Source organism: Podarcis melisellensis, assembly GCF_964234715.1.
Source record: "Podarcis melisellensis genome assembly, chromosome: 9".
In the NCBI taxonomy this organism is placed as follows: domain Eukaryota; kingdom Metazoa; phylum Chordata; class Lepidosauria; order Squamata; family Lacertidae; genus Podarcis; species Podarcis melisellensis.
In genome coordinates, this window is record NC_138541.1 from 34,946,674 (window position 1) to 34,959,517 (window position 12,844).

At 44.1% G+C, this 12,844-nt stretch overlaps 1 protein-coding gene across 4 annotated transcripts in view; it reads right to left on the bottom strand.

Annotated features, from left to right (window-relative positions):
* MAML3 (mastermind like transcriptional coactivator 3) overlaps window positions 1–12,844 on the bottom strand; it is a 279,257-nt gene that overhangs the window by 120,553 nt on the left and 145,860 nt on the right. For all 4 annotated transcript variants that reach the window (XM_081925953.1, XM_081925954.1, XM_081925955.1 and 1 more), the window contains one exon: window positions 4,960–6,486. In XM_081925953.1, the coding sequence (XP_081782079.1) occupies window positions 4,960–6,486 (1,527 nt within the window). The remainder of the gene's footprint in view (window positions 1–4,959; window positions 6,487–12,844) is intronic.

The following is a 12,844-nucleotide window of genomic DNA, read 5'->3' on the forward strand; positions in this document are numbered from 1 at the left end:
ACAGAATTTTCACATTGTTCCCTAGCTGGCCTGCTCCATCTCTTTTATTGTTAAACCTCATTTTACCATTAGGCCCTAGATTTGCTTTACTGCACCCATCCACCATGTTGCTCCCCTTCTGCTTCTTCAGATGAAACTAAAACTCACAATCCTGGAACCCTGTGACTTCTCAGTGGTGCCTGTATGCTCTCCTTCTCCCCTCCCCAACTTCTTTTTGACACATCACAACAAATCCAATAGGTTGCCTATCACTACAGTAATGCCACTGCACATACTAGTAGGGGGAAGGAGGGAGTGAAAAACTCTGACCTTACAGTTCCAGAGGAGGGATGTCTGTATATGTTTGCTGCTAAAATACTGTGGGCCAAATCTCAACTGGAATAATAATAATAATAATAATAATAATAATAATAATAATAATAATAATAATTTATTTATACCCCACCCTTCTGGCTGGGCCTCCCCAGCCACTCTGGGCGGCTTCCATAAAAACCAAAAACTTCCCTGAACAGGGCTGCCTTAAGATGTCTTCTGAATGTCAGGTAGTTGTTTATTGTTAAACAAAATGGGACTTGGTTGTTTTGGGGGACATACCCCTCTAAGCCGGGTATGTCCAAAGTCCGTTCTGGGTGCCTAATGCGGCCTGCCAGTCGGTTTAATCCGGCCCCTGTGGCAGTTTATTTCCTCAACAACTTCAATCCTAAAAATTAGTTCTTCAACAACTTCAATCCTAAAAAAAAGGTGCCTAACTTTGGTTGGCCCTTAGGTCGTCCCTCACAGCCCTTCACATCATCAAATCTAGCCCTCTTTGAAAAAAGTTTGGACACCACTGCCCTAAGCCAAAGGGAGCAGAGAAAATGGAGGTAGAGACTGTGCACATCTCTATGTCCAGCACGTGACAGGAAAAGGGAGATCTTGATGGATATACACTCCACTTCCACACCCTTTTGCAGCTCATGTGTAAGACAGCAGGAAATCTCCATCACCTTTACTCAAGAAGATGCACACCAATGATCCAAAACTGTTAATTACCGAGAGGTATATAGTCACAGAAGTTAATGCCTATGGTGTGGCTGCAGTGCAATGCTAATAGTAAAGACTTTGTTAAGGGACCATTCATAACACAAGGAGTGCATAGACACAGCAGCAAAGCTTGGTCACATGCATGAGTCAATATACACAGAGCTCTTTAAGAGCATTGATGGTCTTGTGTACACCAACCAGGACTTGCTTTCAACGGTGCCCCCTGATACCCAGCACCTCTGCTGAAAAAAACACAGGCACAGGAACTGTCTAGTGTTCATTATAACACAACTGGGATTAGCATAAAACACTGCACTTGAAGCATTAGAGTCTGTATTTTCTATGGATTATGTTCTTTACAGCACTGGTGGCAGAGGTTTGGCAATGCAAATAATACTTATTGCAGGCTTTCAGCTGAGAAATGAGTCATGACCACTGCACTCCAGAGAAACAATATTCAGTAGGAGATTAGACAACTTCTACCACCTTTTGTGCATGCAGGAATAATGCACCCTTTTTCTTTTTTTTTAGTTTCTCTCACTAGACCACCAATTTAACACCCTGCCAACTGTCGAATTACTCCTATTCACAGTGAGCTAAATGGGTTTCTCTCCAGCCATACACACCTTTCTTTTCTTTTAGTATAATTAATGAAGCTCATCAAAGCCGAGAAAACAAGCCAGAGTACCAGCTACTCACTGACATGTTAACATGAAGGTTGTGTGCTACTGATCTCTCTGCAGGGTGTTCATGTCGCTAACATGGCATGCAAAACAGTGCCAAGCGCCATAGGCGGCAGGAGGAGCACACATTAAGATGTTCTGATACGCTACATCTGATAAGATGGGCCTGGAACTCTAGCATGCCCCATATAAGATTGCTAATATCTGCCTGGTATATGATCACAGCATTGTTTCTGGGGCTTTACTTCATTCTGGCTCATTCATTTTTTAAAAATCCCATTACTCTGACAATAGTCATAGTTGCATTGGAGTATGTCCCTTTAGGTATGCCCACTAAGGATTCTCTCTCTCATTCCCTCCCTCGTGCTCTCTCTCTCTCTCCTCCCACTTTAGTATCATATATGTGTAGGGCACAACAAGGAATCAGAGAATGAAGGTTTCAATAATGCACACAGTGTGGAGTCTTGCACATTTCTTTGTGGACTGTGAGCCCTGCACAATACCACAGAAAGCAGCGCAGGCTGTGTTGTTGGTAGGAACAATTATGCAATTTTCAATCAGCCAAACGACGAGCAACAGGTTTTTGACACATAAAGAGAGGCTCCCTTCCTTCCCTGCAAACAACTGCACAGCTAAGCAACTATTGATTCTAGATCAGGCGTAGTGCTAAAGAATGAACTCTCTTGCATTGCTCTGTAGCAGCCCTTCTTGGACTACAACTCCTGGCTGTGCTGGCTGGGGCTAATGGGAGCTGCTGTCCCCCCAAAAAATCTGGAGGGCACCAGTTTGGGGAAGGCTTCTCTATAGGAATAATGGCCTCTGTGTAGCTTTTAATCTGGCAGCTCTAAACTACATACAGCAAAAAGTTTATTGTGAGAGTACAGGTTAGAAGAAATGTACAGTAAAGCACAATAAAAGATATTAACCATGCAGTGATATGCCCCCATTTTGGAGACAGTTTCAAAAAGAAGAAAGGAGGGTATTTTTTCCTCTTTTCCTATTATTGTTTCTATAAAGGACAGAATAAAAGTAAGGTAAGAGATTCTAGCCATCCTTGATTCTCTTTGTTTCCTGATGTAGGGAGAAGAGGACAGAAAGTGCTTTGTGACTTTAGCTCTATGTTATCAGCAGATCTTTTCCCATCATTGTGAGGAACAATTATTCCTGACTGCATAGGGAGGTCAATCAACAAACATTTTTCAGGAAAACAGTAAGAGAAAGAAGGGGAAATACATTCCAGATGGAAGGCTACTGTTTTACCTTTCCCACCTAAGCCAATCTTTTCTCTTGTGTGCCTCTAAATTGGCCCACTGGGACTGGAAAGATCTTTCAATATGGAAACATTAGGGTTCTATTTCTGCTCAGGTCATTTGAAGGTGAGCTAAATGAGATATTGGGGCAGAGGGTTATGAGGTACAAGCTTTCTTGAGCTTGTATCAACATTTTACCTTGAAATCAAGGGTTGTTTTTTAAATATAATCTTTTAACTTGTCAGGAACACGAAGCTTGCCCTGTTTGACCATACTCCGAAAAAGAAAAAAGTTTTTAAGTCAGGGTGGGGAATATCAGTCCCAGGGACCTAATGTGCCCCCCTCCGAGCTCTGTATCTGCCCCTCAGGACTCTCCTTCCTCCCTTGGCCACGCCCTTCACCAGGCCTGCTCTGAGCACTCCCCAAGTGCTTTTGCCTGGCTGGAATGTGTCCTTGATCTGTGCTTGTGCTCCTTGCTTGCTTGGCTGAAGAATGAAAAGAGGAGTGTGGTGGGTATACACACTTCTGTGTGGTTGGAATGTGGCCTAGTGTACAAAGGTAGAAGTCACATCCATTGCTCCGCCCACTCTTCTCCATCCCTGCCCACTGCCGGCATACAGCCCCTGTAACATTGCTATCAGGCTGAAAAAAAGGTTCTCTACCCACAGAGATGATTGGAAGATTTGGGGCAGACAAAAGAAAATGCTCCAAATCTTCAGCACAGAGTTAAACTATGGAATTTTCTTCCACAATATGCATTAATGGCCACCAACTTGGATGACTTTAAAAGAGGATTTGGCAAAAACCATGGGGGATAAGGCTATCAGCTATGGCTATGCTCTGTGTCCACTGCCAGAAGCACCAATGTGCATCTGAATGCTAGCTGCTGAGGATCACAAGCGAGAAGAGTGCTACTGCCCTTGGGTGCCGCTTGTGGGCTTCCCATAGTCATAGGGCTGGACACTTTGAGAACTGGATGCTGATGTTGGCGGGCCATTGGTCTGATCAAACTGCACCCCTCTTATGTTCTTATTTTGCAGATGATACTACAATATTCTACAACAAAGCAAATAACTACAATGTCGGGGCAGGTGCTTCTTCACTTTCACAACTGTGGTCTCTAAGGTGATGGACCGCACTATGAACAATGACGTGGAAGAGGACTTGTACATGGATGAGGACAGGAGCACAATCCACCTTGTACAGGCAGCAACTAGTGGCTTTTCTTTTGGAATCTGCCATGAGCAGAGGATAGTGGTTGTCCTTTATTGGCAAATAAGGTGGACAGGTAAAGGAGATGACAAGAGCTCCTGCTTTTAATAGTTGTGGAGAGAGGAAATTTCAGCAGGTGCAGCTTGTAGCTCAAGCTAAATATTAATCCAAATATTAAAGTTGCACGAGCCATTCGCCCTTTTTCATTTGGCCACACTACTGGCACCTAGTAAACACATGCCATTGCACATCATTGCCATATGGATATATGAATTGCCAGCCTTTGCCTCACAGCTTACTCAGGAAAATTATTTACTATTCTGATATTGTAAAAGTGGTTTGTGCTAGCATTAACAAGAGGCCATCCGTTAGCAAGTCCATAGCAACTTTTCACTCCTGAGAGATCACTCATATCCTTAGAACCCTCTTTCCCTCCAAAGCAAAGGCAAACTAGTCAAACATGACTCACCCCACAACTACAAGGAAATGCCACACTGATCGACCAACTAATGATCAGTGTGGCATTTTCCTGCTCTTTAAGATGTAGCAGCCATTTTGTTCTATGCCACAGCACATGACACCCATTTTATCTTATACCGTTTCACCTCAGCAGCCATTTTGTGTCACGCTATACATCCATGGCAGCCATGTTTATGGCTGGCGCCCACAGCACACTCTCAAATTCCAAAAGTATCTACTGACCCTTGACTTAAGCACACACACTCCCTCTTGGATTTTGCAACAAAGTAATGAATTAAGTCATTAAAAGAGCGTTATCTGCTCACACTTACCTGACCAAGGGAGGGAAGTGTTCCATAAGCCATCGTCTGGTTCATCATTCCTTTCTGCTTCATGATAAGCATGCGTTTCTGCTCCTCACTCAAGTGTGTCATTTGAGCCTGCATCTGTGGTTGTTGGGGCTGCTGCTGCTGCTGCTGCATGTATGGCATCATGGGATTCTTGCTGGGATTGGCCATTGGTGGAGTCATTCTTTGACTCAAGTCAGCATTGAAATGAGTCAGAGGTTTAGTGTTGCCATAAGAAAGCATATTGGTTTGTTTGCTCAAGGAGTTTGTACCCAGATTATTTGGCTGCTGACTGATCATATTCATGTGGTTTTGAGGGAGGTAGTTATTCATCGTAGTCTTTTGTGGGTTGCTTGCCGTAGGAGGCACTACAGGATTTTGGTTGTTAAAGGCTTGGGGATATATCATTGGGCTATTTGGTTTGTCTGTACTGAAGGGTCCTCCATAAGGACTAGATGGAGGCCCCACTGGGGACCAGCTAGATGCTTGATTTGGATGTTGCTGCTGCTGCTGCTGTTGCTTTTGCTGCATGAGCTTAGCTCGTTGTTGCTGCTGTGCTGCCATCTGTTTAAGCTGTTCAGCTGGAGATAAGTCAGTGCTGGGCACAGCCACTTGGCCAGGCCCCGGGGCAGCTGTTGTCACTGTTGTTGGATTGATGAGATAACCATTACCCGGTCTTGACTGAGTTTGGCTTGGGGTATGTGCTTGGTTAGGAGTCTGGGGTGACTGAACCACACAATTTGCTGGTGAGCTGTCAGAGAGTGGAGCTGGGGGCGCACTAGAGACAGAAGGTATGCTAGATGCTGTAGGGACATTTGAAAATGGAGGACCTGAAGAAGAAGGCCTTACCTGGGGAGACCCAAGAGGAACATGGGCAAATGGAGAGTGCGATGGGTCACTTTTAACACTCGCACTCTCTTGAATCTCAGTGGCTGGTCTGGGAAATTCAGGCTCCTTTTTCTCTTCAAAGTCTTCATTGAACAAATCTTGTATGTCATCCTCTGGAACAGTGTTAGCCAGCTCATCTATTAACTCCTGCCACTCTTGATCATTCAGGTTAATGTCTGAAAAAAGTTTATTCTGATTTGAAAGTGATGTGTCAGAATTGTCCATGCAGCTAGGATCATCCAAGGGCTCTTGTTTTAGCTCCTTGCTGCTGCTGTTGTTGCTGTTGTTGTGCAGGATGTTAAAACTATCCTCAAGCTCTGTGCATCCATTGATTGGGAGTTTTATCTCTGGAAGTCCACCATTTTTACCCAGGTCATCCAGACCACCAGCATGAGTTCCACTGTTCTGCAGGGGCAGTGATGGTTTTATGTCAAGCTGGTGAAGAGGGGAAATAGAAGGCAAAGGCAAATTATTGGGCAAGCTGTTGATTCCCTCAATCCCAGGTACATCCTTCCGTATCCGCTTGCTGGTTGGGGAGAAGCTACTGTCACAGGCTCCATTCTGCTGTTCGCCATTGAGGGGTGAGCGTGCTCCTTCCAACTTTCTCTTCACCGTCTCTTGAAGCTTGAAGAAACAGAAGAAAATCATTAATTAGACTCTTGCACACACTTCTGCCCTTCATAAACAACAACAACAAAACCAATCTATGCAATAAACTATACTCACAGAAAATTTATTATAATTCATAACCTGTATACTTTCTCTCTGTGCCTCATTGGCACACAACACTCCCCCATCAAGTGCTGAGTGATACAGCCATTGTTCACCATGGGGTACACAATTAATATTCTTCTTGTTTCTGGCCAAAGAACCATTTTCAAAGTTCATACTGTTCCAAAAGGAGGGAAAAATCTGTATCACTAGAGATGTTAATGGGGCAAAAGAAATGTAGTGTATGCAATGGAAAACAAAAACAGCTCTTTCATACATCTTGCTTCAGTCATCAGTTCTGGAGATGTCTGTTTCATGGTGCTCACAGAGTCCTCCCTGTTCTACAGACCTACTTCAATACTTAAGCTACAGGTGGAGCCTGCAAGGTTTCAGCATTATAGAATTCTCGGCATTTGCACCTGCGTAGCATGCTGGATAGATGTTCTGTCGGTGATAAAGAGCCACGTGGGAGAAAAAAAGGAGCAAACAGGGCAAAAGGGTATAGCAATTGGGGGTAGGGGGCACACAAAGTGTATTTCTACACCCTCCTTGAGTGATTTTGCTTGACTGGAATTGTCTCCCTGAACTGCAGTAGTGTTTCCTACTTTCAGTGATGGAGAAAGGTGTGTATAGAAACCTCTGAATTGTGCATGGATTGAATGCAGCCTATTACATAAAGGTAAGAGTTGCATTTGTCCCCCCCCCCCCAATTTTTACATTTGGCCACACCCATCACTGGTAGGCAGCTCAAGAACCTTTTCCATGAGAGAATATTAGGCCCTTCAGCTGCAAAGGTTCCCCATCCCGGACTCTATTATCAGTGATGCTAACATAAATTCTCAGTTTTGATAACTGACATGTGTATGGACTGCTACTGCCTTCCAGTGGATTCTTATATTTATAATCTAGCGGTTGTATTGAACATTGCAGCTCTGCTGGTACAACAGACTTCCATGCATGCAATGGACCTCCCCTGTCCTTTTCAGCCTCCAAAGGAGGTTTTTTTTTCATTCAAAGTTTTTGATATTTCTACTATAAACTAATTCCTCTCCCCATTTCCCAGTTACAGAGTTACAGAAGGAAGGGGGGGAAGGGGATTTTTAAAATAACTTAAAAAACCAAACACAGTGTAGATGGGTGGGCGGCACAAAAGAAAGGGATCTGCTTTCTGCACAAAGTTCTAAGAAATTCTGCCAGATGTTCTGAAATGCACCATCCTTTCCTCTTTTTATGTAAAGCATTTGTCATGAGCTAGGCTTGCCATACATCAGGAAAATTCCTGAAACATCCTGGTTTTGGGGTGTAAAAATGGCGTCAGGGGGATTTTTGCCAAAGGCGGCTAACATAATATTTAAATAATAAAAATTAATAATATACCATGAATTTGGCTCAGCTTTCCTTTACCCACCTCGTTTTCTACAGCAACACATACCAGCCTTTATATACTTGGTGGCAAAACAAAGGCAGGCCTCATCTCAATCACCCTCTTGGAAGTGGCACCCAATAAATGTCCTGTATTTGCAGAACCCAATCGGTTCTGCAAATCCCACTTCTCAGCTTGCAGCCATTTTGAAATAAGGACCTACATTTTGCCTTCCTTCCCTTGCCTGGGGTAGATAAGGAAGTTTATTGCCACTGTTGCCTTAATTGTGAGATACCACTATCTCAACTCACTGGTTTTCCTGCACTGTTTAGTGTCATTCTACTGAGAGTTACATTCACAAGACAAGGCTCAGGCACCACTTCAATCCCACTTAAGCCCTTTTACTACCACTAAAGTGATGGCACTGGGATGAAAAACAACTCTTCTAATGTGGGAGGAAGATGCTTCAAAAAGCCTGTCACTTCAGTCTGTCTTCTTAACTCTCTTTAAACACATTGGACAACGTTTTAAGACAAAGCTGGAGAAATGACTTGCAGCTTCAGTCTCTTCCAAATAAGTTTCATGCCTCAGATACTGCTGGCTACTTGTTCTACAAAGCATGTTCATACACTCCAGTAATAAAATTCTTCTGTTTCTCTGTGAGGAAAAGTGGATTCTATCTGATCTGCTTCCCTTTTCTCCTGCTCTTTTGATGTGCTGAGCTTGGCTACTGCCCTTCCCTTTCCTGTTTCTATATTTTTGTGCCTGTTGCTTTTCCTTACAAGGGAGTATTATAATCCTTTAGCAATGAGATATGTTAATGGTGATAGTTTGGTGCTTTTCAACGCCTTACCAAAAATGAGGTGGTAGAGTGACATGGAAGAATGATGGACGGTACCACTTCAGACTGCAGGTAAAATACTTTTTTGAAAAATGTGCTTAAACAAACACTTGCCTCTAGTAAAATAAAATAAGAAGTTTAACCTACCCAGCTCCCTGCTGTACTGATCTGATAGCTCTTTTTCTTTCCTTTTACATGGGGGAACATTCAAAAATATGACTCTCCCACTTGCAGTCCGAAGTGGCACAGCTCCAAATTATGTTGCTCCACTTTGCTACCACAAACTACTCTTGGATCTGGCAATGTCCAATTGCCTTTTATATTTAGTTTTGCAATTTATGTAACAGGTTGCTATGCAAAATCAATAAACAAAATTAAGCAAACATTCCTTAGCCTGAGGTATTTGGCCCTGTATGCCTACACTGCTTCCATAGGGAAATAACTGTCATTCCCTCCTTCCCTGGCGTTTTTCTCAAATCAGCAACTTCTTCCTGTGGACAAAGTATGCATTCCTAACACCAGAAACCCTTTTTACTACATGCATACTTTACATCAGTTAGGATATGTACAAATAGCGGAGCATCGTCAAAGGTAATTCAGCAAGCAATCGAGACAGTTGCTTGCTGCACTGAATAGCCAGCCTCCTTACAGGTAAAGAGGTGCAGCCGACAACCCCAGTTCAAATCTAGCTTGGGACAGTTGCGTGAAATGAAATGCAGGTGGAATGAGGTTAACGGAGTTGCTGCTTTCTTCCCAAGGGAGTGACACATCCTTCAGGCATGGGTTACATTTATTGTTTCTTCCCCTGTCAAATGGATGGTGCATAATGAAGTCTGATGCTCTTGTGTGCTTCCCACACTCCTCTGTAGACCCTCGACTCAGTAACCTAGCAGCCTGCCTGCCACTTAAAACCTAAATATCCCCTGAGCACTTGAGCATTGAAAATGAATTGGGGGATATGATCACTTCTCATCTGAACAAGTGGGTGTGATGTCAAGGATTAAACTGTGGCCAATTACATTACCACACTTTAAGGAAATAAGATGACCAGGCTGCTGATCTCAAAGGTCTCCAATAAATTCCCCAAAACTCCCACTACAGCTTCACTGCATGTCCCTTTACCATATGTGACCCATCAGGTCTTCTTAACTGGTCCTTCTTCAAGCTGGTCCTGCTCCATGCCCTCCTTGGATGCTTTTGCCTGGCTGGAATGTGCCCTTGCGCTCTGATAACACTGCTTGCTTTCCTCAGCAGAGGTGTGTGTGTGTGTGTGGCTTTGGCATGGCTGGAATATAACCTACTGTATAAAGGTAAGAATCCATCTCTTCTTTACAAGTGCCTTTGGCCTCTAGCCTACAGCCCCTGCCCCCTAAAGCAGGGGTCGGCAAGGTTTACCTCGCCTGGGCTGGTTCACTCCAGTGGAGATCCCTCCGTGGGCTGGATCGTGCGTGCCTGCAATTTCCAGTGTCCACACAGACACGATTTCCGGCACCGTGGAAATGAATCCTCGTGCCACGCTGTACCAGTTTAGCACAGCACACAGGGACTCACCGAGTGGGCAGCTCAGTTTGGGGTTGGCTCATGGTCCGGTTAAATGACCCCCATGAGCCGCTTGTGGCCCATGGACCTTAGGTTGCCAACCCCTACCCTAAAGGCTATCCATCACAGAATCTGGCCAATGGGCTGGAAAAGGTTCCCCAACCTTTCTTTACATTGTGGACACTCCTCAACTGAAAACAACTACGACTCCAAATGCAGCTTCATACTACAGAATCTGTAGTTGTTGAGCTTTTTTCAGGGGGAGGACCTTCTCTTCTACGCCCACTTTACCCCACTGCTGCAAGGAAATATCAGCTGCCACCTTACGCAACCAACCTCTGCCCAATTGCTGGGCCACCTACCACCTCTGTCATGCAGCCCCAAGCAGCATGCTAGGGAATGGCACCACAACACTAAAAAGGTGCCAGAACACACCAAAGAGGTGCCAGAACTCAGTTCCGGTGAGTTCTGACTGAAGAAAGCCCTACCGCACTCCCACGAAACTGTTGAACATAAATGTGTGTGAGGTGGGTGGGTGTATTTCCCCCTCCCTGAAATGAACCAGTGGCTCCATTTGTGTGTCATGGTAAACCACAGCTAATGGTTTACCATAAAAACACAGTTTGGCTTTCACTTTGCTCCTTAGTGCAAGCAGGAACAACACACAATCCCTGGCTTTGTGCTACATCTAAACCAGGGATCTGAAGCCAAGGTTTCTTCTTTGCTTCCCAACTGTGATTTCTTTGGAGTGAAACAAAGCACGTCCCTCAGTCTGGACATAACACTAAGCCAATGTTGTGACTAGTTGCTCCCATTCACGCTAGGGGAGGAGTGGAACAGGTACAATTTCCGCGTTCACAGTAAACTATTCAAACTATGGTTTACCATGACATATAAATATAGACAAATTCTTGCTTGTGCATGTCATCCGAAGCTGGATATGTTACATGTGGAAATAACTGGCATCCATTGTTCCCTATGAGGTGGAGTGCCCTGGAATAGCATTACAAAAAAAGGGGGGGGAGTATTTTTGCTCCCAAAGCAGTAGACTTGGGTGGACATGAGTGAGTATTGGGTTATTTATAAGCCATTTATAAAAGGAGGAACCCGGTCCTGGGCTAGGAGACCACCAAACTTTATGGGGCTATTTATTAATAGTCTAAAAAGTATATCTACATATTACAACACACATACACACCCACACGTGGACTAGCTCATCTTGGAATTTTCAGCAGGACTATAGTGGCCACACCATAGAGTATCCACTACATAAACAAGGGAGCACTTAAGGCTGTCGACAGAGCTTTCATCTGCTGCAAAAAGCTGCTCCACTTCATCCCACTAGCAGCAAGTCATTTTTCAGAAGAAATTAGACCAAGGTGCTGTTGTTATAGCAACAGTCAGAGCCACTTACACAGCTCCCTCCCCCCCCCCCCCGATCTCATTCTGACTTCAGTGGGCAGCTATTTCAATTATGTATAGGGAGTGACCAGGGCTGCTGCTGTTTAGCGCTTTTATTGCTCCTTCAAAACAAGCTCAGAGGCTGAATCCTCTTTCGGCTTCACATCTGACCATAAAAGTCAAACAGACTTCATAGCATTTTGTGCCATTTCCGCCCACTCTAAGCTCAGTGGTCAGCAAGACCATAGACAGGGAGGCTCCAATTGTTATCACAGAGACTTTAATCTACTGGGCATATAATGGGCATGCTTCCACCAACTTTGCTGTCTTTAAACCACTTCAGGTTCTTCCAGCCAAAAAAAATCGCAAACAAGTGCTGACGGGGGACCAATAACACAACAGAACATCCATTACTTCACAGTACCAAGGAGCCCATGAATCTGCAGAACTGGAGCTCCCAGGAATCTTCTATAATGGGATTTTTGGTTTGACAACCTGGACAAGGGCAGAAATAATCGAGTGCACCGATTGGCATTGTATGTGGTGGTGGTAAAAAGGTGCATAGGATTGATCACCGGTGTGCCTGTATCTTATACGTGAATAAACACATCCATAAATGCTTCCACCAAGACACAGGTTTGAAGAAAGAACAAAGGGTGCTACATTCTTCATCATCCCTTGATTCAAATCTCTATTAAAATTGATGTTTCTTATTCTCTGTGTCATTTCAGTTGAGCTACGCTGTCATTTGTGCTCAAATGAACTTACATTCCTGCAGCGATGATTGAGTATTAGGATCACAGAATTGTGAGTCTGGAATGTGTATTGAGGTCAAATACTTCAACCTCTTCACAGGGGAAATATCCTCCATCTAACACACTCCAAAGAGATTAGCAGGCAGCGTCCAGATTATATTGCTCCACAATCAGAAATAAGGAGCAAGGAAGGTGTCTGGACTTTGGGTTGTCTTAACTAACTCCACATTTCACGTAGTCAATGAAACGCGATTTGTCCTTAACAAAGGATGAGAAATGCACTGCCGAATGTCAGATTACTGGGCCAGCTTTTGACTTTTCTCAGTCATAATCACATGAATGTGTGATAAAGGGGAAGGGGATGAACTACCC